The sequence below is a fragment of the Anolis carolinensis genome, chromosome 4 (assembly GCF_035594765.1).
Source record: "Anolis carolinensis isolate JA03-04 chromosome 4, rAnoCar3.1.pri, whole genome shotgun sequence".
Taxonomy (NCBI): domain Eukaryota; kingdom Metazoa; phylum Chordata; class Lepidosauria; order Squamata; family Dactyloidae; genus Anolis; species Anolis carolinensis.
The window spans coordinates 5976363-6001177 of record NC_085844.1 but is presented as its reverse complement, the minus strand read 5'-3'; the positions used below and the strand labels follow the sequence as shown (position 1 = coordinate 6001177).

Sequence of the window (24815 nt, the reverse complement as noted above, 5' to 3'; positions counted from 1 at the left end):
TCTCTCTAGAAACTTGCTAGTTCAGCCAGGTGACCTTTTGTTACACTTCCCCTGGGCATTCCCATAGAGGACCGAGGATGAAGAAAATGCCTAAAGAGGATGCCTCTCTAGATATCTATACACCTTCAATGTAACTTATGGTGTACTGGGACCAGAAATGAGGCAATTCAATGGTGTGTAGTCATATCCACAGTTTCACATAACCACATTTGTCTTGGAACACATCTCCCACAGATATGGAGATCTTACTGCTGTGTGAATTCAGCATCCACAAGAACCATAGCTTCAGAGGCCCAGCACGTCTAGCTTTCCAGAAAGCTGAATGAGACACAGATGGGTTGAAGGCAAAATCAGAGGTTTATTCTAATTGGCCAGAGATGATGTCAACAGAGAAAGTGCTCCAGAGAACTGACATATCACAATGGCAAATACAGAGTGTTTTTATTTCATTTGACAGCTATTCAAGAAACCCGCACCAGCCCCTGATTAGTTTAGAAATGGTCCAGCTGGTATCAACATCCTGAATGACTTAGGACTCGTGTCTGTGTCCTGTTTTGTCTTTCAAGAACAGCCTTAAAACACAGTGGTAGGTAAATGAAAACTGCTTTACTTTAGCAAAACATAAAGAACAGCACACTCAGTGGAATAATGCAAGAGGAAACAAGGAAGTCTAAGGGCAAACACAGTTCTTAGTCTCTGATAAATTCCCAAATCAAATAACAGTCTTACTTCAGACAAAGAAATGGCAATAAATCCTTAGGAGCAGTTTCCCAGATGCAGACTCGAAGCAGGCACAAGGGGAGCGAAGGCTTAGGCATTAGAGTCAGTTTGTTACCAGCAAGAGCTGGCTGCACCTGCTTCTGCTTTATAGCCCTGAGTCCCCTCACAGCTTCTAGGGCAGTTCCCAATTACTCAGCTGCATTTCTGGAAGCTATTCTAGCTGAACGGCATCTCTGCTCTGTTTCCTTTCACCTCTCCTGAAATGTGGGTACTTGCAAAATCTCCCCCTCAGATTCCAACTCACCCTCAGATTCATGAACACTTTCCTGCTCCCCTTCCTCTTCTGAAGAAGAGTAATCCTTAACAGTCTTACATGATCTCTGGTTCGCTCTTCATAATGACGGGAAATTCAATAAACTATCATTGGAACATTTTTATTTATTTTAAAATCTTTTTTATTTAATTAAAAATGTCTCCGTCCATTTACTGATTTGACCACAAGACAGGTGTGATCAGAAAGGAATGTACTGGGGTATTGGGAAATGAGTCCACGATGAGTGTAATGGGTTGACTTCACTGGAGACAACAGGGTTATTCCAAAGTATACAAGGGGTGCTTGAAGATGATGACCATTTCAATGGGTGCAGGAAGAGTAGGGCTGGTTTGAAGCATGGGAGAAGAGTCATTCCCACAAATGGCCCCGATTGTATCGGGAAATAACAGGAAGAAGACCCAGGAATTCTGATGTAAATTCATTATGTGCTCCTCCTTCCATTCTTCCCAGTTCATTGTGTGAGGATTATGATAGTTTCCACTGAGTAGGGCAAGGTGAGGTACCATTCTGGGGAATTTCTATGGCATTTCATAGCAATCAGAAATAACAATGGGGCTATTTGCCAATAAAGCTACGTTCATAATTCATAATGTTGGGGTTGATTTTCAATAACACTATGTATGTTTATGTGCCAGAGAAAACAATAGATTTTAAAGCTCTCTTGTTCTGGGAATGTGCTAATTATCCCATGGGCATGCACAGGTGCCCAATGTCACAACTCAGAAGTCAGTGATAGACAGCATATGTTTCCTTTATCCCAGGTTTAGTCTGAAATAACTAGGATTTCTATTTGGTTTTTTGTTTTTGTTTTTTGAATTTTAGCAAAGAAGATGAAAAAAGGTGGAAGAAGTTAAGAGAAAATAAAGGGGGGAATGTTTCAAGGTCTTAATATTTGTCTGTGATGCTCAGTAATGCAAGTAGTTTATCCAAAATGAGTGGTCTGGGGCTAGCTTACTATGGGTATATCATGAGATGGTATGACTTGTTGGAAAAGACAATAAAGCTTGGTAACGTGGCTGCATTGTATTGTTCGTAGAGTTGATAGACTCTTTGGGTCTCTTTTTAGAGATATGAAGTGGGGTGTATGATACTAACAATATATTAGTTAGGCTGCCAAGGGAAAAAATGTTGGGCTGTGTAATAAGAGAATGAGAAGGAGAAGGAGGAGAGGAAGAGGAAGAGGAAGAGGAAGAAGAAGGCGGTGGAGAAGGACCAGGAGGAGACTGTTGTCCCATCTACACTCATGCATTGAAACTGCATGATATGATCAGTGTAGACTTATATAACATAGTTCAACGCAGTGCAAACCGCATTACATGAGTCTACACTGACAATGTAGCACATGACAGGGTATGTAGATGGTGCCTTGCATTACTATAAATAGACGTGGAAGAGCAGCTATGAAGGAACTAGGTAATGTCAAGAATTATTACTGAATACTAAATTTAGGATGGCCCGTGCCATTGTATTTCCCTTTTCTATGTCTAGTTGTGAAAAAATGGACAATGAAGAAAGCTGATAGGAAGAACACCAAATCATTTGAAATGTGATGCTGGAGAAATGTTTTGTAGATACTGTGGGCTGCTAGAAAAGCCATTAAAGGATTCTGGAGCAAATCAAGCCTGAACTCTCCCTAGAAGCCAAGATGACCTAAGTGAGGCTGCCCTAACTTTGACCATATCATGTGACTTTATGGTCAGTTCCTCCAAGGCATGCTGGAGGACCCATAGTTTTCTAGAAATAACACCTCTCTGGAAACTTCTAGATCCTCCAATCTGCTTCTATGTGCAGATTCTAGAAGAAGTTGGTCATGCTAGAAGACCTAGAAATTCCCAGAGAGGTGTTCTTCCAAGTAAAAAAAATGTATTAATGGTTTCTTGCTTTTACAAAGTCCTGTACCTTAACCCCAAAGTGTGGTCGAGGGTCCTTCTTTGGAGGCTTTTATACAGAGGCTGGATGGCCATCTGTCGGGGGTGCTTTGAATGCGATTACCTGCTTCTTGGCAGGGGCTTGGACTGGATGGCCCATGAGGTCTCTTCCAATTCTAAGATTCTATGGTTCTATGGTTCTATGAACATGGAGGCTTGACTATATAGACCCCAGGTTCTGGAAGCCTACCTGTTCCAAAATGCAGCTTTAAATTAAAGATCATTAGGAACTTTTGGAACAAAATGTCAATCCTTGAATAGTGTAAAGGTGGCCTTTTTTTCACCTCCAGTTGAGGAATGTTTGGGATAGGTTGGTGAGCAAGAGGCAGCTTCATGCTTCCTATGCATGGCAGTGAAACCATGGACTACACGTCTCAGCTGAAACCATTTTGATACATACATAACCCCTGCTCAAACATATCTGTGTATGATGGGACCACAGTATGGTTTGAATCTCTGCTCAGGCATGAAAATCCACTTGGAGACCCTGGACAAGGCACACACTCATAGGCCCAGTGTAGTGTCTCAGAGACCCTCTAGTCATGACCCCGTCGTCATTATGGATCAGACCGAAGAAGAGATGGGGTTTGTGCAATTTCCTCAGGATTCTGCTCCCTTCCAGATGTCCCCTGTTGACAGTTTTAGCCCACAGTTAATTAAAAAGGGCCTTGAGCCAGAGCCCGGTTCTCCAGAGAGCGCTCCTTTTGACTGAAGATTGTTTTGGGAAACATCTCGCTCGGAGAAGCAGAATAAGAGAAAAAGCACTAGATTAGCGGAGAGAGCAAGCGTTAATTAAGCCAGTTCCCTTGAGAGTTTCCCAGGAGGATTGCATCTGGCAAGTTGTTGACTTTAGTCCACTTTCCCTTGGTTAAGAGTGTTCAGACACCTGGCTGGAGTGGAGATTGTAGTCCCATAAAAGTTCTGGGCGCCGACTGACCTTTGCGGTGTTCAACGTGTCAGTTGAGGAATTCACATCGACTCTAGTTCTGCAACGCGCTACTCTTGAGTAGACCGGGCGTTGCATCTCGTCTCCCTGCCAAGCCTGGACAGCGATTCAGCTCTACCACGACTAACTTGCCTTGCCTTGTATCCTAGCCTCGGATTTGAAACCTGGAACTCTTTGACAGACCTTGCTGTAATCCCCACTCAAACAGCCTAGAAGTTTGAGTGTGTTTCGGTTATCGGATTTAAAACTTTGAACTCTAATTCTGGACATCTACTTTCACATTACTGGACTATATTTGACCTTTTCTGAAAGGACTATTGCTGGACTATATACTCTGCTTATTTTTGGTTGTCTCCTTTATTTCTTTAATAAAGATATTAGATTGTTTATTGGCCTCCGTGTCTGGTTCCCAGTGCTCACGCTGCCCTGAGGCGTCACACCCAGAAAGCCTTATGATAGGGTTTCCTGTGGCCACTTCTACACTACCATATAAAATCCAAATTATCCTCTTTGAACTGGATTATATGACAGTGTAGACTCATCCAGTTCAAAGCAGATAATGTGGATTATCTGCTTCGATAGTATGAATTATATGGCAGTGTAGAAGGGGCCTGTGGCTCACCATGAGCATTCTTAATTCTCCGCTTGCAGAGTCCATGGCAGACCTTCAGACGTGGAACCTCCCTGCTTAGGCATTTGCATCCCTTGGAGATTAGAAATCTGAGGAATATGAAGCGAAAATGGACCTGCCAAATGGTGTTATGTTTTCATTGCTGAACGTCTCCAGTTACGCATGCATGTGCGCCAGAGCTCAGTCGGAGAAGCTGGAATATCAAAGCTCGGGCACACGCCATGTCTGCATACAACTAGTAATTATATTGCAAACAAAGAAACATTTATTTAATGCCTGCTGTGACAAGCACAATTAATCGTGTCAGAGATCCAGCCTCCTTTCCATATGACACCACCGCTGTGGCAACAGCGCATCTGACGTGGGGATAAAGCATATGTGCGAAAATGCTCTCCTATTCAACTGAGACTACAATGAGTTTTTCAAAACATGGAAGCGATCTTGCTGAGATTATACTGTTGAGTTAAGACTGAGATATCAGCCCTGCTGCATTTCTCAAACGAAACACAGAGCTGGAATGAGCTCTGAAAATGAGCAGGAAGGCAAACAGAAAACAAATAATAACTTTAGCCAAACCCTAACACTGTTTTCAGTCCAGCCTACTCACCTACTGATATTCAAATCCTACTTAACAGGACTAATTGTGGGGAAACTGCTTGGAGAATTAGCTGAACAAAATACTTTCCAAGGGCTTCTCTAGAATCATAGATTCAGGATGTTGGAAGAGACTCCAAAGGCCATCCAATCCAACCCCTTTCTACAAGAAGATGCAATCCAAGCCCTCCTTTTTCCACCTGAAAACAAGCTTGCCCCCTTCTCAATGTGACATCCTTTCATATATTTAAACACAACCATCATGTCCGCTCTCTATCTCTTTTCTTTATGCTAAAAATGCACAGGCTCCAAAGCTCATTGGCCCAAAAACTTGGCCCAAAAAGCTGGACTCACCGCAAATCACCTTTCCCCAATTGCCCTCTATCCTGCCTATTTTTATAGGTTTCACAAATCATGCAGAACTGAATCATAAGTAATGATACTACCATGAACAAATGGCATGTCTCTCAACGTGACACAAATGGAAACATTTGGCCAAGCAACGTTGGTGCGGTCAAGATGGAGAAAGTAGAACGATTAAGACTGGAGAGGCTACAGCAGGTTGCGGGATATGGACAACCTGAAAGGTGTCCAGAGAAGGACAAGTAAAAGGCTGAAAGGTCTAGAAGCCATGAATCTTTATCTAAATATTTGGAAGAATTTCTTGACAATCTGAACTGTTCTATTGTGGATATGCAGCTGCATTGAAGTCCAGTGGAGTCTCTTACTCTAGAAGCTTTTAAGCAGAGGCTGGATTGCCATCTGTTGGGAGTGTTTTTGTTGTGTCTTTCTGCATAGCAGAAGGGTGTCAGACTGGATAACCCATAGCAGGCATGTAGCCAGGGGGAGGGGCTTGAGGGGCTTCAGCCCCCCCCCCCCCCAAAAATTCTCAGGGTGTTCCGCGAGAAGGCCTTAGATTTATTTTTTAAACTGTTATGTTTATTCATATCATGATCTGATCACCATACTCAATATATCCCATATGCATTGGGGGTATTGGGATAACGATATGAAAGGTTTGCTAGGTTAGATCCTCTCAACCCAGACTCAGCCCCCCACCCCGAACCAAAATCCCAGCCCCTCCCGAACCAAAATCCTGGCTGTGGGCCTGACCCATAGGGTCTCTTCCAAGTCTATGATTCTATGCTTTTGCATCGACGTACTGAGAATCTTCTGATTCACAAATTATTTTACATTTTGATCTCAGATTACAATTGAAGCAAATGGTGAGGGGGATGAAGACTGGGACATTTCAATAGCCGGCCAAGAATGGGGTCAGCAGAAGACTCACAAGTACTGATTAGGACCCTCTGCAAGTGCAACATTTCTCTAAATGAAACTGGTAGTGCTTGAGGATTGAAACATCTGTAGGGAGACCAAGGTGCTTGTTTATAAATCTATTCCCCTCCCAAACCTGTTATATGCCTGTGAAACGTGGACTGACTATAGACATCACACTCAACTCCTGGAGCGATTCCATCAGCATTGCCTCTGAAAAATCCTGAAAATCTCTTGGGAAGACAGGTGGACAAATGTCAGCTTGCTTGAGGAAGCAAAGACCACCAGCATTAAAGCGATGCTCCTACGCCATCAACTCCGCTGGACTGGCCACGTTGTCCGAATGCCCAAAGATCACCATTTCCCAAAGCAGTTGCTCTACTCCGAACTCAAGAAGGGGAAACGTAATGTTAGTGGGCAGAAAAGATTTAAAGATGGGCTCAAAGCCAACCTTAGAAACGGTGGCATAGACACTGAGAACTGGGAAGCCCTGGCCCTTGAGCGCTCTAATTGGAGGTCAGCTGTGACCAGCAGTGCTGCGGAGTTCGAAGAGGCACGAATGGAGGGTGAAAAGGAAAAACCTGCCAAGAGAAAGGCGTGTCAAACCAACCCTAACCAGGACCATCTTCTGTCTGAAAACCAATGTTTTCACTGCGAAAGAACATGCAGGTCAAGAATAGGTCTCCACAGCCACCTACGCATCCACCGTCAAGACACTACACTTGGAAGACCATCATCCTCGAACTACAAGGGATCACCTAAGTAAGTAAGTAAGAAAGATTAGGACTATGCCTGGCAAAACAAGTCAGATGAGAATATGAAATAGGAATACATTTATGACCTATTTTGCTTTGATTTTGAACTCAATGTTGCTGTTGTTGAGTGATTTCAAGCCATGCACAATTTACAGAAATGTATCACAGGATTGTGTTAGAGTTATTCAAAGAAGGTTTGTCCTTGATTCTGCTGAAGCTGAGAGAGTGTGACAATCCCAACTTTACCCAGTGGGTTTCCCTAGCTGATCAGGGATTTGGACCCCAGTCTCTAAGAGTCCTTCTCCAACATTCAAGCCTCACAATGACTTTCCATAAACTGTTATTTGTTGCTTATTTGTATGTGGTTTTCATTTGGTATTCAGCAATTCCAAATGAACCCCATCTGTTTGCTTATTTAAGTTGTGTTCTATGTATTCCTTGAGTGTTGTTCGCTTTGTTTATTTTGTTGTTTATTTATTGGTGTAATATTTAACATCAAAATTGATAGATTATATTTGCAGGCTAGTTCCTCGTATATTATGTGCTTAATTTACAAACAGTTCCCTTAGTGTTTGCATCATTCTGTTTTCGGGAAGCAGCTGCTTGCTGTCCTTACCTCCTCCCACAAGGAATCTCCAGTCTAACCGGCATAAATTGGAATCCTAGGAAGTTGGAAGAGACCTCAAAGGCCATCCAGTCCAATCCCAGTCCAACTAGGCAAGTGGGTTTCTATATATATGAAAAGTCCAGGTTGGGAGAAAGAACTCTTGTCTGTTTGAGGCAAGTGTGAATATTGCAGTTGGCCAGCTTGATTAGCATTGAATGACCTTGCAGATTCAAAGCCTGGCTGCTTCTTGCCTGGGGGAATCCTTTGTTGGGAGATGTTAGCTGACCCTGGTTGTTTCCAGTCTAGAATTCCCCTATTTTCAGAGTATTATTCTTTATTTACTGTTCTGATTTTATAGGGCTTTTTTTATACTGGGATCCTGATTTTCTTCATTTTCATGGTTTCCTCCTTTCTGTTAAAATTGTCCACATGCTTGTGGAGTTCAATGGCTTCTCTGTGTAGTCTGACATGATAGTTGTTGGAGTGGTCCAGCTTTTCTGTGTTCTCAGATAATATACTGTGTCCAGGTTGGTTCATCAGGTGCTCTGCTATGGTTGACTTCTCTGGTTGAGTTACTCTGCAGTGGCCTTTCATGTTCCTTGATTTGCGCCTGGGCAATGCTGCTGTGTTTGGAGATCCCTATGTAGACTTGTCCACAGCCTTGTAGTATAAGGTAGACTCCTGCAGAGGTGAGAGGATCCCTCTTGTTCTTCGCTGAACGTAGCATGGGCTAGATTTTCTTGGTGGATCTGTAGATAGTTTGTACGAAGGTTGAATAAAAAGTAATGCCTCCACCTTTGTTACTTGGGTTTGGATGGGAATATTTTAATAAATCAAATGCAGAAATAACCCTTAGAATGTGCTCTTTAACTACCACTATTCACTCTTCCACATCATCAACAGACAATTGGATACATTTCTGCCAACTATGAACAAGTTTCCTGAAGCCATCACAGAAGAAGTCGACACTCTGTTTCTGCGACCAGCGTCTCACAGGACCCATTGTGCACAGATCTTCCAATAACCAAGCAAAGCAATAATGTGAAATGCCGATTATACTTGAAATTTCTCTCTGAGTGATACGACGATCGTCCTGAATCAATCTGTCAACCTTTTGCTTGTGAAACTTGGTGGTTGCTGTCACAGGGCATCCAACTCTTTGTTTGTCACACAAGTCAGATGTTCCCACCTGAAGATCTTTAAACTCACTCGCCCAATGACGCATAAGACTTACATCAACATAATCACCATAAACAGCTTGCATTCTCTGATGAATCTCCTTCTGCTGTCAAGAATTCAGTGACTGCACGTTGCTTAAGTCGCATTGACTGACTGTCTGCGCAGGGTTCCATACTTTGCACTTTAACAACACAACCGTTCAATCCTAAGGCTTCCCCATCTGCGCAGGATTCCATACTTCGCACTTTAACAACACAACCTGGCTAGACAGCAGTACATGTGAAAAAGACCTTGGAGTCCTTGTGGACAACAAGTTAAACATGAGCCAGCAATGTGATGCGGCTGCTAAGAAAGCCAACGGGATTCTGGCCTGCATCAATAGGGGAATAGCGTCTAGATCCAGGGAAGTCATGCTCACCTCTATTCTGCCTTGGTCAGACCATACCTGGAATCACCCTGTGTCCAATTCTGGGCACCACAGTTGAAGGGAGATGTTGACAAGCTGGAAAGTGTCCAGAGGAGGGCAACTAAAATGATCAAAGGTCTGGAGAACAAGCCCTATGAGGAGCGGCTTAAAGAACTGGGCATGTTTAGCCTGCAGAAGAGAAGGCTGAGAGGAGACATGATAGCCATGTACAAATATGTGAGGGGAAGTCATAGGGAGGAGGGAGCAAGCTTATTTTCTGCTGCCCTAAAGACTAGGACGCAATGGAACAATGGCTTCAAACTACAGGAAAGGAGATTCCACCTGAACATCAGGAAGAACTTCCTGACCATGAGAGCTGTTTGGCAGTGGAACTCTCTGCCCTGGACTGTGGTGGAGGCTCCTTCTTTGGAGGCTTTTAAGCAGAGACTGGATGGCCATCTGTTGGGGGTGCTTTGAATGCTTCTTGGCAAAATGGGGTTGGACTGGATGGCCCATGAGGTCTCTTCCAACTCTACTATTCTATGATTCTATGATTCTATGAACCGTTCAATGCTAAGGCTTCCCGCCAAATGGAACTGTAGAGGAGAGTCTATTGAACCAGCCAGGACCTGCCGCAGACCAGGACTGCCATCTGTTGAGGAGTTACGAAGGTGGAGGCATTACTTTTCATTCAACCCTCATAGGTTGTGTTTCTTCATCAGCTTCCCTCTGCCATCAGTGGTTCCCTTGATGTCTGGTAACAATACCTTTCCTCTGGGTGGATCTTTGTCTTGACTCTCATGTCTTGTTCTGGGTCTTGCAGCTCTTCTGATGTCCGTGGTGGAGTCTCCATTGGCCTGGAGTGTCCAGTTTCTCCATCATTTGCAAAGAAATGCTCACCAAGCCAGCCATGGTTGGCGGAGGAAAATTATCATTAGAGATCCCAAGTACTATTACACTAACAAAAATCTGTACACATTTGACTGAATTGGCTCTCTTTTCTAATCCCCATGCATTCAGCAGTAGCATGTCTCTCCAGCGCACGCATTGTCTGTTAGTTTAAATGATAAAAAAGGTATTTCAGATGCCGAACGTGTATGGATTATTAGGTTTGATGCCTGAGGTTGGTCTTTTACAGTCCAAACTAAAACCCAAAGTAGATTCCTGGAAGCCACAAATACCATCACAAGGTTGACTCCGAAGCTAATAAACCCCGCAGTGCTGAAATGTTCGGGAAGCTCCCGATCCTTTTTTTTCATAGCAGGTGATAATTCAAAAATCAATAAAGCAGAGCCAAAGCTCGGTGTCACAATAGTTGCCTTCACAGTTGGCTTCGTTTCTGCCATCTCTGGCCACCGCAGGACCAGAAATGGTTGCTGATCTTTTAGAAATTGTTGCAATTGTTGCAAAGATGTTCTCCCGGCATCTTTTTCATGTTCAGCAAAATCGTCCCTGTAAAGAGAAGTGGATGCATCGCTCAATTAGGGTTGATAAGATCCTGCACACAGAATCCTTGCATCCCGTCTCGGCTTTTTTTTTGTTCCCCCTCCAAGTATAAAGAGTTCTGCTAATTAGCAAAATGAGGAAAATGTCCCATGCCTTTTTGATGTGCAAAGCCTGCCAGGACTTTCAAGCAAACTCCTCTCTCCCATTCACTGGACTAGAGCTGTGCAAGGAAGCCCAACAGTGCCACCTAGTGGTTAGATACCAATTTTGCAACCTATTTTATTTCTGGGGAAAATTACACAAACATCTATCAAGGAACTGGATTGTTGTGCATTTTCCGGGCTGTATGGCCATGTTCCAGAAGCATTCTCTCCTGACATTTCACCCACATCTATGGCAGACATACTCAGAGGTTGTGAGGTTTTTTTATTAATTAATTAATTAAGGCCATTAATGCTAATTAAGGTGATTAATCTGAACATTTCACATTGGCCCCCAACAGACAATAGTTCATTCTCCCACCCTGGACCTTCCACAGATATATAAATCTTCCTCGCTTAGTTTTCCAACATAACTCACAACCTCTGAGGATGCCTGCCATAGATATGGGCAAAACGTCAGGAGAGAGTGCTTCTGGAACATAGCCAGACAGCCCGGGAAATGCACAACAACCCAGTGATTTCGGCCATGAAAGCCTTCGACAACACATATGAAGGAACTCATGAAGATGTCAAAATTTCTCAACCTGTGGGTCCCCAGATGTTTTGGTCTTCAACCCCCAGAAATCCTAAAATTCGGGGCTGGGCTGAGGCGTAGGCTGTTGAGCAGCTGCAATAAATCACTCTGACCATGAGGTCATGAGTTCAAGGCCAGTCCATGGCGGGGTGAGCACCCGTCAATTAAAAATTAAAAATAGCCCCTGCTCGTTGCTGACCTGGCAACCCAAAAGATTGTTGCATCTATCAAGTAGAAAATAAGGTACCACTTATAAAAAAAAGTGGGGAGGCAAGTTTAACTAATTTACGACCTGGAATGAGGAAGTGCCGTCAGAGTGGATGATGAAGCAGCTGCTCCCCCCGTGGCCAGAATCGAATATCCCCTCAGGAGAAGGTTAAATTGCCTCTGCGTCTGTGTCTGTCTCGGTTCTATGTGTATATGGGCATTGAATGTTTGCCCTATATGTATATAATGTGATCCGCCCTGAGTCCCCTTCGGGGTGAGAAGGGCGGAATATAAATACTGTAAATACTGTAAATAAATAAAACACCTGGGGACCCACAGTTTGAGAGCCACTGCATTAACAGGATATGATCTATTAAACATGGTCTCTAATGGAATAACCCCCATCCCTCCATTCAGGCCATTCATGCTTAGGATGTGCATCTAGTCTTTGCACTAGACTTTGGTACAAATCTTGTGGTGCAGCTACACTGTAGAATTAATGTAGTTGGACACCCTTCTTAAACTGCCATGGGCCAATTCAATGGAATCTTGGGGGTTGTGGCTTTGCAAGGTCCTCAGCCTTATCTGCAAAATACTGCTAGGGCATCATCAAACTACAACACTCATGATTCCATAGCATTGGGCCACAGTGGTTATGCAGATGATACTCAGCTCTACTACTCCTTTCCACCTAATTCCAAGGAAGCCCCCCAGATCCTGGACCAGTGCTTGATCGCTGTGATGGACTGGATGAGGGCTAGCAAGCTGAAGCTTGATCCAAGGTTGATTGGGGTATAGGGTGGCTACTAGCCACCCTATACCCGATCAACCTTGCGACTGACCAGAAGGACTTCTGTCTTGTCTGGATCAAGCTTCAGCTTGCTAGCCACTGGCTACCTGTGCTCGATGGGATTACAGTCTCCCTGAGGACACAGCTTCACAGGGAGAGTGTAATCCCATCTAGCAGAGGTAGCCAATCTATACCCCGATCTACCTCGCGACTGACCAGAAGGATCTCTGTCTTGTCTGGATTAAGCTTCAGCTTGTCTGGGAGTCCTCTTGTACTCATTGCTGACTCTTGAAGCTCAGGTGTTCAACAGTGGCCAGGAGGGCTTTTGCACAGTTAAAACTTGTGTGCCAGCTGCGACCTTACCTTGAGAAGCCAGACTTGGCCACAGTTTTCCATGCCTTGGTTACATCTAGATTGGATTACTGCAATGCACTCTACGTGGGGCTGCCTCTGAAGACGGCCCAGTAACTGCAACTTGTGCAAAGGTCGGCAGCCAGATTGTTAACCGAAGCAAGCTACAGGGAGTTGATGAAGCCTCTACTGAAGAAGTTCCACTGGATGTCAATATGTTTCCAGTCCCAATTCAAAGTGCAGGTCATTACTGTACTTACAAAGCCCTAAATGGTTCGGGTCCTTCTTATCTTCATGATTGTATCTCCCTCTACATGCCAGTGCAGGCTCTAAGATCTGCCGGGGAGGCCCTTCTCTCACTTCACAAGCATGGTTGGTGGGAAAGAGAGAGAGGGCTTTCTCGGTGGTGGCCCCCCAGCTCTCTTCCATTAGCCCCTACCCTGTCCGCCTTCCAGAAAGACTTGAAAACTTGGATGTTCCAATGTGCCCTTAAATAATAGTTTAGCTACTGATACTGCCTAGCATACAACCCCCCCCCCTCCGTTATGGCAACTCCACTGGCTGCCTATTAGCTACCAATCACGATTCAAAGTGCTGGTTTTAGCCTATAAAGTCTTAAATGGCTCCGGTCCAACTTACCTGTCCAAACGTATCTCCCTCTATGAAACAGTTTATAGATTAAGATCTTCCAGGGAGGTCCTGCTCTCGGCCCCTCTGGCCTCACAGGTCCATCTGGTGGGGATGAGGGACAGGCCTTCTCAGTGGTGGCCCCATGGCAGTAGAACTGTCCTGTTTTGTCTTTCAAGAACAGCCTTAAAACACAGTGGTAAGTAAATGAAAACTGCTTTACTTCAGCAAAACATAAAGTACAGCACACTCATTGGAATAATGCAAAAGGAAGCAAGGAAATCTTAGGGCAAGCACAGTTCTTAGTCTCTTATAGATTCCCAAATCAAATAGCAGTCTTACTTCAGACAAAGAAACAGCAATAAATCCTTGAGAGCAGTTTCCCAGATGCAGACTCGAAGCAGGCACAAGGGGAGCGAAGGCTTAGGCATTAGAGTCAGTTTGTTACCAGCAAAAGCTGGCTGCACCTGCTTCTGCTTTATAGCCCTGAGTCCCCTCACAGCTGCTGGGACAGTTCTCAGTTATTCAGCTGCATTTCTGGCAGCTATTCTAGCTGAACGTCTCTACTCTGTTTCCTTTCACCTCTCCTGAAATGTGGGTGCTTGCAAAATCTCCTCCTCAGATTCCAACTCACCCTCAGATTCATGAACACTTTTCTGCTCCCCTTCCTCTTCTGAAAAAGAGGAATCCCTAACAAAGGATCATCTCCTCCCTGCCTCCTTTTCTGACACATGAAGAAGTGTTTGCAGGCATGGAGACCATGTGGCTGTGCTGCTTTCATTATCGTGTCATCTATAGTTTTGTATGAAAATGTCATCTATCTTTTGTGTAGATGAACTTTCAACACAAAACGATAGCACAAAGGAAACGAAGGAAAAAAATTTGTGCACATCTCTAGTAGATACACTCTTGGACATGACTTTCTTCCAGATCTGGTTTATGCTTTCTGTCTGTCCACTGGATTGAAACCTCCAAAGAGTTTGGAATTCCACTTGATGCTGAGATATGAAGCCACTCTTTGGCCCGATTTTCCAATGAAGTGGATAACATGTATCCACATTGTGATGAATGTGTTGTTGGACGGTGAAAAGAAAGCGATGGTGATGGCAAAAGCCAGAAAGCATGCAAGAAAGAGACATGCTGCTGATGTCAGAGGCAGAGTGTGCCAGTCAGGTGCCCATAATGAGTCACAAACTTGAGAAACGGTGACAGAAATAAAGTAATTAATGGATTGGCTACAAGAACTGTGAAAGAGCTTGGAAACCCAGAAAATACGTTCAATGAAAGACGCTCGCTAGATACACGCTTGTTCCTCATGACTGGCTTTGATGTTACTGGACTGTCAGAACAACTCCCAAATGCCCAAGTCTTGGAGTCCTGGGATGCATCTATACTGTAAAATTAATGCAGTTTGACACCACTTTCTCTACCAAAGAGTGCTGGTGCCTTGCCAAACTCCAACTCTCAAAATGCCATTTCAGGTGAAGTGGTGTCAAACTGCATCAATTCTACAGTCTATAAATGCACTTCTAGTGGATACGTGATCAAAAGGATACATTCTCATCATATATATATACTAGCTTTGCCCAGCCACGCGTTGCTGTGGCTGATGGGAATCCTTTGTTGTCCAGGTGAAATAGCAGTGAATAGCCTTGCAGTCTCAAAGCCTGGCCGTTTTCTGGAGTAGCTGAAGCTTTTTGTTGTATGAACGTAGAGGCATGGATGAGGGGTTGTACTGCCAAGTTTAGTGTTTCTGGGATGTGTAGTTTTGTTGTGTTGTCCCAGGCTGAAATTTCATTACCCTTTTATATAGATAGATAGATAGATAGATAGATAGATAGATAGATAGATAGGATATATATATATATATATATATATATATATATATATATATATATATATATATATATAATTTTCTGACATTAGAGTGATTAATAACTTTTGCCACCTCGGCCACACTCTGATGTTTCTCACCAACCCAGAGACTGGTTTTCATCTCTGCAATGTTGCAGGATATGCAAGAGCTGTCTGCAGAAAAAGCCAGGGCTTCTCAAAACATGCCCCTGCAAACCTCAAAAGAAGCATAAAACGGAGTGATTTGTAGAAGCGCCTGACCCTGTGAGGGAGGGAGGGAAGGGAGGCAGGCGCACGTTCCTCTTGGCTGAGCATATTAAGAATTGCAAAAGATTTGAAAAAGAAAAGAAAAGGCTACTGGAGAGATTGGAGAGATTAACTACAGTGAAAGAGAAGCGCTTTGGACATTTAGTGCAGCAACAGTGCCATCTTTAGACTACAAGGGATTATTGCACAACCCTTACCTAAATCAGAGCAGTTCGACACCACTTTAAACTGCCAAGGAATGCTGTAAATTAGAGGGTTGAAGGAAAAGTAATGCCCCCACCTTTGTAACTCCTCAACAGATGAGAGTACTGGTATGTGGCAGGTACTGGCTTGTTCAATAGACTCTACAGTCTATTGGTGGGAAGCCTTAGCATTGAACGGTTGTGTTGTTAAAGTGCGAAGTATGGAACCTTGCACAGATGGTTCTATTTGGCGGGAAACCTTAGCATTGAACAGTTGTGTTGTTAAAGTGTGAAATATGGAACCCTGCGCAGTTGGTTCCATTTGGAGGGAAGCCTTAGCATTGAACGGTTGTGTCGTTAAAGTGCGAAGTATGGAACCTTGTGCAGATGGTTCTGTTCGATGGGAAGTCTTAGCATTGAATGGTTGTATTGTTCAAGTGCGAAGTATGGAACCCTGCGGAGTTGGTTCTATTTGGCGGGAAGCCTTAGCATTGAACGGTTGTGTTGTTAAAGTGCGAAGTATTGGACCCTACGCAGATGGTTCTATTTGGCGTGAAGCCTTAGCATTGAACGGTTGTGTTGTTAAAGTGCGAAGTATGGAACCCTGCGCAGATGGTTCTATTTGGCGGGAAGCCTTAACATTGAACGGTTGTGTTGTTAAAGTGCGAAGTATGGAACCCTACACAGATGGCTCTATTTGGCGGGAAGCCTTAGCATTGAACAGTTGTGTTGTTAAAGTACGAAGTATGGAACCCTGCGCAGATGGTTCCATTTGGCGGGAAGCCTTAGCATTGAACGGTTGTGTTGTTAAAGTGCGAAGTATGGAACCCTGCGCAGATGGTTCTATTTGTGTCAGGACCCAGGCTGCAAAGGCACCAATAACCAAACACAGAGGCCAGAATCTATCTAATATCTTTATTGAAGGAATATATAAAGTTAATAAAAGCAAGTATATGAAATAGTCCAAAAGCAGACCTTTCAGGAAAGGTCTAAATTAGTCCAAAAAAGCGATGTCTAATATGAAATATTAAGGTTCAAAGTTGTAATCCAATAACCGAAACACTCACTTTGCCAGGCAAAGTGAGGGGAGATGACAAGGTCCCTTAGTCCATAAACTTGAGCAAGGCTAGGAAATAACTTGATACTTGAAACAAGGCTTAAAACGTGGAACAAGGTAACAAGGAACAAGAACAAGGTCCGTGGAAAAACTTGGTAAAATCCGTGATACAAGGCAATGTTTAGTCCTGGGAAACAAGCAAGGTCCGTAGGTAAACAAAGGCAGAAACAGGAGCGAAGGCTGGAAAGCAGGGCAAGGCTTGAGCAGGAGCGAGGCTTGAAACGGAGCGCGCTGTCCAGACACAACTCGCTCCGGAGGTTGACGAATTGACTCCGCGAAGTTACTTCGCGGGTAAATCACCTATATAGAGTCTAACTTTCCCGCCGAAGCAGTTCTCTGGGAACCAGAAACGAAAGCTAATCTTTGAGACCAGATGTTTGCCTCCTTAAGGATTCTCACGAAAAAGCAGACTTAATTGGCTGAATTCTTGGCTGCTATCCTCGCACTCCTGCGCGAAGCAGCTTCCAAACTTCTCTGTTGTTTACAAAACTCATGGCGGGAGAACACAGGAGAAGTGGGCTCCGGATTTGTTTGACATACTTCTGTGTCAGCTCACCACAGCCGCTCCTGAATGAACACACGAGACTCTTTGTGGTATCACCAGGAACTTTTACTGTAGGAAACATGAACATCAGAAAAGCCAAGAATGGGAGGCTCCGGCCAACCCTCCTTTATATACCCTCCCCCTCATTTGAACAGTCTCTTCCCGCTCAGTAAAACCCCGCGCAAATTCCCCGCCAAGTCCATCAGCCGTTTCTCCTCCGAGTCCTGGGACGCAGGTGTCTTATCAATGTCAGTGACCCTGAAACTCAGAGCCACATCCAGGCTCTAGTAGCAGGGTTCTGACATGGCGTCCTCCTCCCCTTCGTCCTGGAAGGAAAAGATTAAACACAACTATTGTTCTCCGCTGTCCAGAGTTCCTTTATACTTTTTTAACAGGCTGCAATGGAATACCGGGTGTACCTTTCCTAGGTCCTTTGGTAGCCTCAGCTCATAGGTCACTTCGTTTATTCTTTTTGCTACCCTGAATGGCCCTATATAGCGTGGAGCCAATTTCTTGGATGGGAACCCCAATTTCAGGTTTTTTGTGCTCAGCCAAACCAGATCTCCTTCGCCCAATTTGTCCCCCTCTCGGCGCCTACGATCCGCAAAGAGCTTGTACTTCTTTTGTGTTTCCCGCAATGCCTCTACCACGGTTTGCCACCCTTGCTTGATTTTGGCCGGCCATTCCTCGTCGGTCTGGCCCTCCCCTTCCTTCCACTCGGGCAGCCTGGGGAAAGGTGCCACCTCCTGTCCGTATACTATTTCGAATGGGGCACGACCTGTGGCCGAATGTACGGCCCCGTTAAAAGCCATCTCAGCAAACGGAAGAAGGTCCGCCCAATCATCCTGTCTATAATTGGTGTACATCCTTAAGAATTGGCACAGTGTCTGTTGGGTACGTTCGACCCCCCCGTTGGTCGCAGGATGAAAGGCCGAGCTCAGGTTCCTTTCTGCTCCTAACAGCTGTAAGAATTTTCCCCAAAATTTTGCAGTAAATTGGACTCCCCGGTCACTAATTATCTTGTCGGGACACCCATGTAGGCGATATACATGCTTCACATACAAATCAGCAAGTTTTTCAGCTGAAGGAAGTTTTGGCAGAGCCACAAAGTGTGCCTGTTTTGAGAATAGGTCCAATATTGTCCAAATGTATCTGTGGCCTCTGCTGGGGGGTAGTTCGCCTACAAAATCCATGGCTACGCATTCCCATGGCCTCCTGGGCTCCACCACCTTCTGCAATAGCCCCTGGGGCTTCCCCGGTGGTGTTTTTCCCTCTGCACATAATTCACACTGCGTGACGTATCCCCTGGCGTCTTTCCTCATTCCGGGCCACCAGCATTGTTTGGCCAACAGTTTAATAGTCCTGGTGGGGCCTAGATGACCCGCACCCTTGTTATCATGGTACTTCCTTAACATTTCTCGTCTTAAACATTCAGGAATATACAATTTCTTATTTACAAACACCAAATCCCCACACAATTCTCCCTTTTCTTTGTTTGTTTGTAACCATTTGTCCATTCCATACGCTCGCTTCAACTCTTCCTCCCATATTTCTCCTCCCCCCGTGGAAATGGCAGTACGTTTGTTTTCTTTGGCCGCTTGTGCTCGAGTTAGTACTGCCAGGCCCCATTGCTTATCAAGAAAAATACTCCCTTCAGATTCCTGAATTCCTCCCCCGTGCTGAGGCATCCGAGAGAGAGCGTCAGCGAGTATATTATGTTTCCCCTGGAAGAATCTGAGTCTGAAATCAAAACGGCTGAAATATTGGGCCCATCTAATTTGCTTCGCTGATAGTTTACGAGGGGATCTTAGATACTGTAAATTTCTATGGTCAGTCCACACCTCAAACGGTGTTCCACTTCCTTCCAGGAAGTGTCTCCAGCACTCTAGTGCTTTTAGAATCGCTAAGGCTTCTCTCTCCCAAATCGGCCAGTTTTTTTCTGTATCGCTAAACTTTTTTGACAGATAGCCACATGGCTTCAGGTTCCCCCCCTCGTCTTTCTGTAGCAGAACTGCCCCATATGCCCGGTCTGACGCATCGCAATGTAATACAAAGGCTTTAGACATATCCGGGTGCTGTAGGACAGGCTCCTCAGTGAAACGCTTTTTAAGGGCTTCGAAAGCTTCCTGGCATTCTATTGTCCAGGTCAGTTTGGCCCCTGGGGCCTTCACTTTGGCTGTTTCTCCCCTGCCTTTAGTCTTTAACAAATCCGTTAATGGCAAAGTGAGGCGCGCAAAGTCCTTGATAAATGTTCTATAGAAGTTTGCGAACCCTAGGAAGGATTGCAGCTGCTTCCGTGTTTTGGGGGCTTCCCACCCCCTCACGTCTTCTACCTTCGCAGGGTCCATCGCCACTCCCTGGGAGGAAATCCTATACCCCAGAAAGTCTATCTGGTCTTTATTGAACTCGCACTTGGCAAGCTTCGCATACAGTTTTGCTTCTCTCAACTTTTGCAGGACTTCCCTGACTAGTTCTATGTGTTGCTCCTTAGTCCGAGATACTAACAATATGTCATCTAAAAAAACAAAGACTCCTTTGTACAACAATGGATGCAACACTTCGTTGATTAATTGCATGAACGCGGCGCCTCCGCCGCACAAACCGAAAGGGAGCACACGATAATTGAATAATCCGAATGCACAGGAGAAGGCCGTCTTCCACCTGTCCTCTGGTTTAATCTGCAATTTATGGTACGCTTCAATTAAGTCCAATTTAGTGAATATCTGTCCCTCCGATAACTGGGCGATCAAGTCCTTCACTAAAGGTAGGGGGTATTTATTTCCAGAACTGATTGCATTCAGGCCCCTGTAGTCAATGCAGAGCCTCAGCGTTTGGTCCTTTTTGCGCCTGAACAACACAGGCGCCCCTAGAGGGGAATTTGAAGGCTCTATGAAACCCCTCGCTAGGTTTTTATCAATGTATTTTCTCAGTTCCTCCTTTTCCCTAGCCGACATTGGGTATATTTTTGCCTTAGGAAGCTCTGCTCCTGGGACTAGCTCTATCTTCACTTCAACTCTCCGCTTCGGTGGGAAACTGTCTGCTTCCTTCTCATCAAATACGTCCACAAAATCCCGATACTCTGGGGGTAATTTATCTGCCAGTTCTGCTATCCTGATAGAGTCTTCCTCCCCCCTTTTCCCCGGCTCCCTTTCCACTTCCTGGCTCCCTCCTTCCAACTTCATCCTGAAGATCATGCTTTTATCCTCCCAGTTGATTTGCGGGTTGGCCTGCCCCAGCCATGGCATGCCTAGTATAACATTATAGCTGGCTATTTGTGATATCACAAATGACACCTTTCCTTCCCAACTCCCTATCTTACACTTTACATCTTCGGCACTGTACTTAGCTAATGATCCCGATGCTGTGGATCCGTCCAACTGCGAAAAAGCTATTGGGGATTCTAGGTTCGTTCTTTCGCATCCCAATCCCTCGGCTAATTCAGGGGAGATGATGTTCCTGGAACATCCACAATCCACAAATGCTTTGCAGGTTGCTTGTTTGCTGCCACTTTCCAGCTGAATGGGGACCACTATCATGGCTTTGTCCTGACTTACCAACCCCCCCGAGTGGTGCCTCATCGGTGGTTCTTCCTCGGCGCGTTTCCCTGCCACGGCTCTTGGTTTGGGCGGGCCTCCGCCTTCCCCTTTTCTCTGCCAGCACTCGGCAGCCCTGTGGCCCAAACGGCCGCACACGAAGCAGCCCCTCCTGCTGGTGCTCACGTTCCCTGTCGGCTCCGTTCTCCTCCCGGCTGGGGTTGATCCCTCCTTCCGGCTCCCCTCTTTCATCTGCGGCCGCTGCTGTAGCCCTCCTCGGTGCCTCCTCGCCTGGGCCAGCGATGTCTCGATGCGCCCCGCCAGCTGAATCCATCCGCGCAGTGTGTCAGGCTCATCACGATGCACCGCCCAGGAGAGGATCTCCCGCCTGAGCCCCTCTTTGAAGAGTTCTATCTTTGTCACTGCAGACCATTCCGGCACCTTTTCAGCGAGGCATTGGAACTCCTCCGCATACTCAGACACCGACCTCTGCCCCTGGGAGACGGTCTTCAACTCCTCCCTCGCCCGGATCTGCTCCAGTGGATCTCGGAAACGGGTCTCCAGGGCCCCCATAAAGCGTCGGAGTGACCCCAGACATGGGTCGCGCCGCGCGTGTAGTTGAACGTACCAGCTGGCCGCTCCCCGCTTCAACACTGCACCAATGGCCCGTACCCGGCTGGATTCCGTTCTAAAAGTGTGGGCATTGTCCTCCATATAGCCCCTCACCGTGGTCAGGAAAAAATCCAGTTCAGAGGACTCTCCCCCAAACTCGATCCTTAGTTCCTCTCGTCTCGGTAGGGGTCCCTGTGGTGGCAATCCCCAATCCTCCGCCCGTCGCAAGCCCCCTTGCGGGCCAGTGGGCCCCGCTGCTGCTTCCCTTTGTCCTGTGCCACGCCCGGCATTCGCCAGGGGCACCAGGGTCTCAGTTGGGAGTGTAGCCGAGATTCTCGGAGGCTTTTCCCCTTCGTCGTCACTCTCCTCCACCCGCGTCAGGCTCGTTCGGATCTTGGGCCGGGCACCGGGCTCCTTTCGCATTTCCCTTCCCTTCGGTGCTGGGAGGTCTGCAAAGCCCTGGCTGCTTCCCATGCTCACGTCCCACATTGAGCTAGCCCGGAGTTCCCTTCCTCGCTCCGGCTCCGCCAAAACCGCCAGGCGCTCCATCGCCCTCGACATCACTGCCAGGGTGGTCTCCATCGCCGACATCCTCTCCTCCAGAAACACCATCTTTTGCGGGCCTGGGGAAGGTGAACCTTCCTCTCCTCCGGTGCTATCTCCCCGCACCACTCCGCGCCTCTGGGTTACCCCATTTGGCTGGGCATAAGCGGTGGATGACGCCAGGGCCGCCAGCTGGTGGAACTCAGCGTCCGTCTCGGGAGTGGCCCTTTCCGACCTTCCTCCTCCGGCGCCCAAGAGCTCTTCATCCTCCACTTGCATGTTACACCTCACCGCTACAGCGGGATGGTGTCCGTATTCTTGGCTTAGTGTCAGCTCACCACAGCCGCTCCTGAATGAACACACGAGACTCTTTGTGGTATCACCAGGAACTTTTACTGTAGGAAACATGAACATCAGAAAAGCCAAGAATGGGAGGCTCCGGCCAACCCTCCTTTATATACCCTCCCCCTCATTTGAACAGTCTCTTCCCGCTCAGTAAAACCCCGCGCAAATTCCCCGCCAAGTCCATCAGCCGTTTCTCCTCCGAGTCCTGGGACGCAGGTGTCTTATCAATGTCAGTGACCCTGAAACTCAGAGCCACATCCAGGCTCTAGTAGCAGGGTTCTGACACTTCTGGGTCACAACTCTCTTGCAGGTGCAAGGTTCCCAGATCTGCCTGGGAAAGATCTGGCTGGGAAGATTCCAGTTCAGACTGGGAAGGTAAAAAACCCAAGTTTTCTTCATCATCAGGCATTACAGTGTCATAAGCAGGACTACAAGGCCCATGAGTCATCACACTATCCCCCTCCTCAGGGCCCCTCCCAAACTGGGACTCTCTCCCCGAAGCGCGAGGCCGCGGTTTGGTGGGATAGGTCTGATGAAAGCGACGGGTTAGATCAGGAGCGTGAACTGTGGAGGCGTCTTCCCAAGAGCGCTCCTCAGGGCCAAAACCCACCCAGTCAATGAGATATTGCAGGCGGCGGCGGTGAAAGCGAGAATCTAAAATGTCCTCAACCTCGAACTCCTCCTCCCCATTCATCAAAACAGGAGGGGGAGCCGGTTGGTCTGTATCAGGACGCACACCATCCGCCGGAAGGAGCAGGGAACGGTGAAACACTGGGTGGATGCGCATTGAACGCGGAAGTTGGAGTTTGAAAGTCACGGGGTTTAATTGCGCCACCACTGGATAGGGGCCAATGAAACGGGCATCTAACTTCCGGCAAGGGCGGTGGGAGGGCAGAAAGCGAGTGGACAGGAAAACCCGATCTCCTACCTTGATTTCGGGGCCCGGCTGGCGATGTTTGTCAGCGTGGCGTTTATAGTCCTCCTTGGCTTGGTCCAGTTGCTGGAGCAAAAGTTGTTGTACCGCTGTGAGTTCCTGCAGCCAATCCTCTGCTGCGGGAACTTCTGAAGTTTCAATGACAGGGGGAAAGAAACGTGGGTGGAAGCCGTAGTTTGCAAAGAACGGCGTTTCTTTTGTAGAAGCTTGAACTCCATTGTTATAAGCAAACTCTGACAGTGGTAACAGAGAAGCCCAATTGTCCTGTTGGTAGTTTACATAACAGCGAAGATACTGCTCCAAGGTGGCATTGGTGCGCTCCGTTTGCCCATCTGTTTGAGGATGATGAGCTGAAGATAAGCGAGAGTCTATGCCCAATAGTTTTTGTAGTGCCTTCCAAAAACGAGAGGTGAATTGAGATCCACGGTCTGTGACTAAACTCTTGGGCAATCCATGTAGTCTGAAAACATGTTGAAGGAATAGATCTGCAGTCTCTTTGGCCGTGGGGAGACCTTCACAGGGTATGAAATGGGCTAACTTGGTGAAAAGGTCCACCACCTCTAGGATCGTGGTGAATCCACAGGAAGGTGGTAGGTCAGTGATGAAATCCGCAGAAATTATTTCCCATGGGCGAGATGGGGTAGGAAGGGGATGTAGAAGCCCTGAGGGTTTCTCCCTTCTTATCTTGGAGCGCTGGCATACTGGGCAGGTGTTGACATATTTTTCCACATCTTTGCGGATCTTGGGCCACCAAAAATCCCTTAGGATCAGATGCATGGTTTTAAATAGTCCGAAATGCCCTGCTGGTTTGCAGTCATGACACAGACGAAGCGCTTTTTCCCTGCCCGGTCCGGGTGGGATATAAACATGATTTCTATAGCAAAGCAGTCCATCTTTAAGCGAAAAGGGAAAATGCAGACCTTGACGAAGTTGGTCCTGCGCCCAGGCATCTGCTTGCTGACTAGCCCTGATTTCTTGAGCACAGATGGGTCCTGGAGTAGAGGAAGTTGAACCAATGGGAGTGGATTTGGTGTTCCCCACTGTGAGCGTGGCAAAGTTCTCGGGTTGTAGTAGTTGGGATTCAAAGGTCTCCTTGCGTCCTGCAGCGTATTCCGGTTTACGTGACAGGGCGTCTGCTTGCTTGGTTTGGGCTGGGGTCACATAATGGATCTGGAAGTTGAAACGTTCAAAGAATAAAGCCCAACGTTGCTGCCTCTGATTTAGTTTGCGGGCAGTTCTTAGATGTTCTAGATTTCGATGATCAGTGTGGACTTCAATGGGAAATTTGGCCCCTTCTAGCCAATGTCTCCAAGTTTCAAAGGCTGCCTTTATGGCCAGTAGTTCCTTTTC

At 46.3% G+C, this 24815-nt stretch overlaps 2 protein-coding genes across 2 annotated transcripts in view; one reads left to right on the top strand and one right to left on the bottom strand.

Moving 5' to 3' along the window:
- psca (prostate stem cell antigen) overlaps nt 1-24815 on the top strand; it is a 66577-nt gene that overhangs the window by 23623 nt on the left and 18139 nt on the right. The window lies entirely within an intron of this gene.
- On the bottom strand, nt 17491-22821 carry LOC134298754 (uncharacterized). Its single transcript, XM_062979943.1, has 2 exons — nt 21053-22821; nt 17491-17824 (listed from the first exon to the last, which is right to left on the bottom strand). Exons 1-2 carry the CDS (start codon nt 22598-22600, stop codon nt 17783-17785), a joined length of 1590 nt encoding a protein of 529 aa, XP_062836013.1. The 5' UTR covers nt 22601-22821; the 3' UTR covers nt 17491-17782.

Coding starts and splice junctions, on each gene's coding strand:
- LOC134298754 (XM_062979943.1), bottom strand. CDS start 22,600: ATGTTCATGTTTCCTACAGTAAAAGTTCCTGGTGATACCACAAAGAGT. Junction 17,825..21,052: donor GGCACCACTCGGGGGGGTTG/GTAAGTCAGGAC, acceptor TTTTCCTTCCAG/GACGAAGGGGAGGAGGACGC.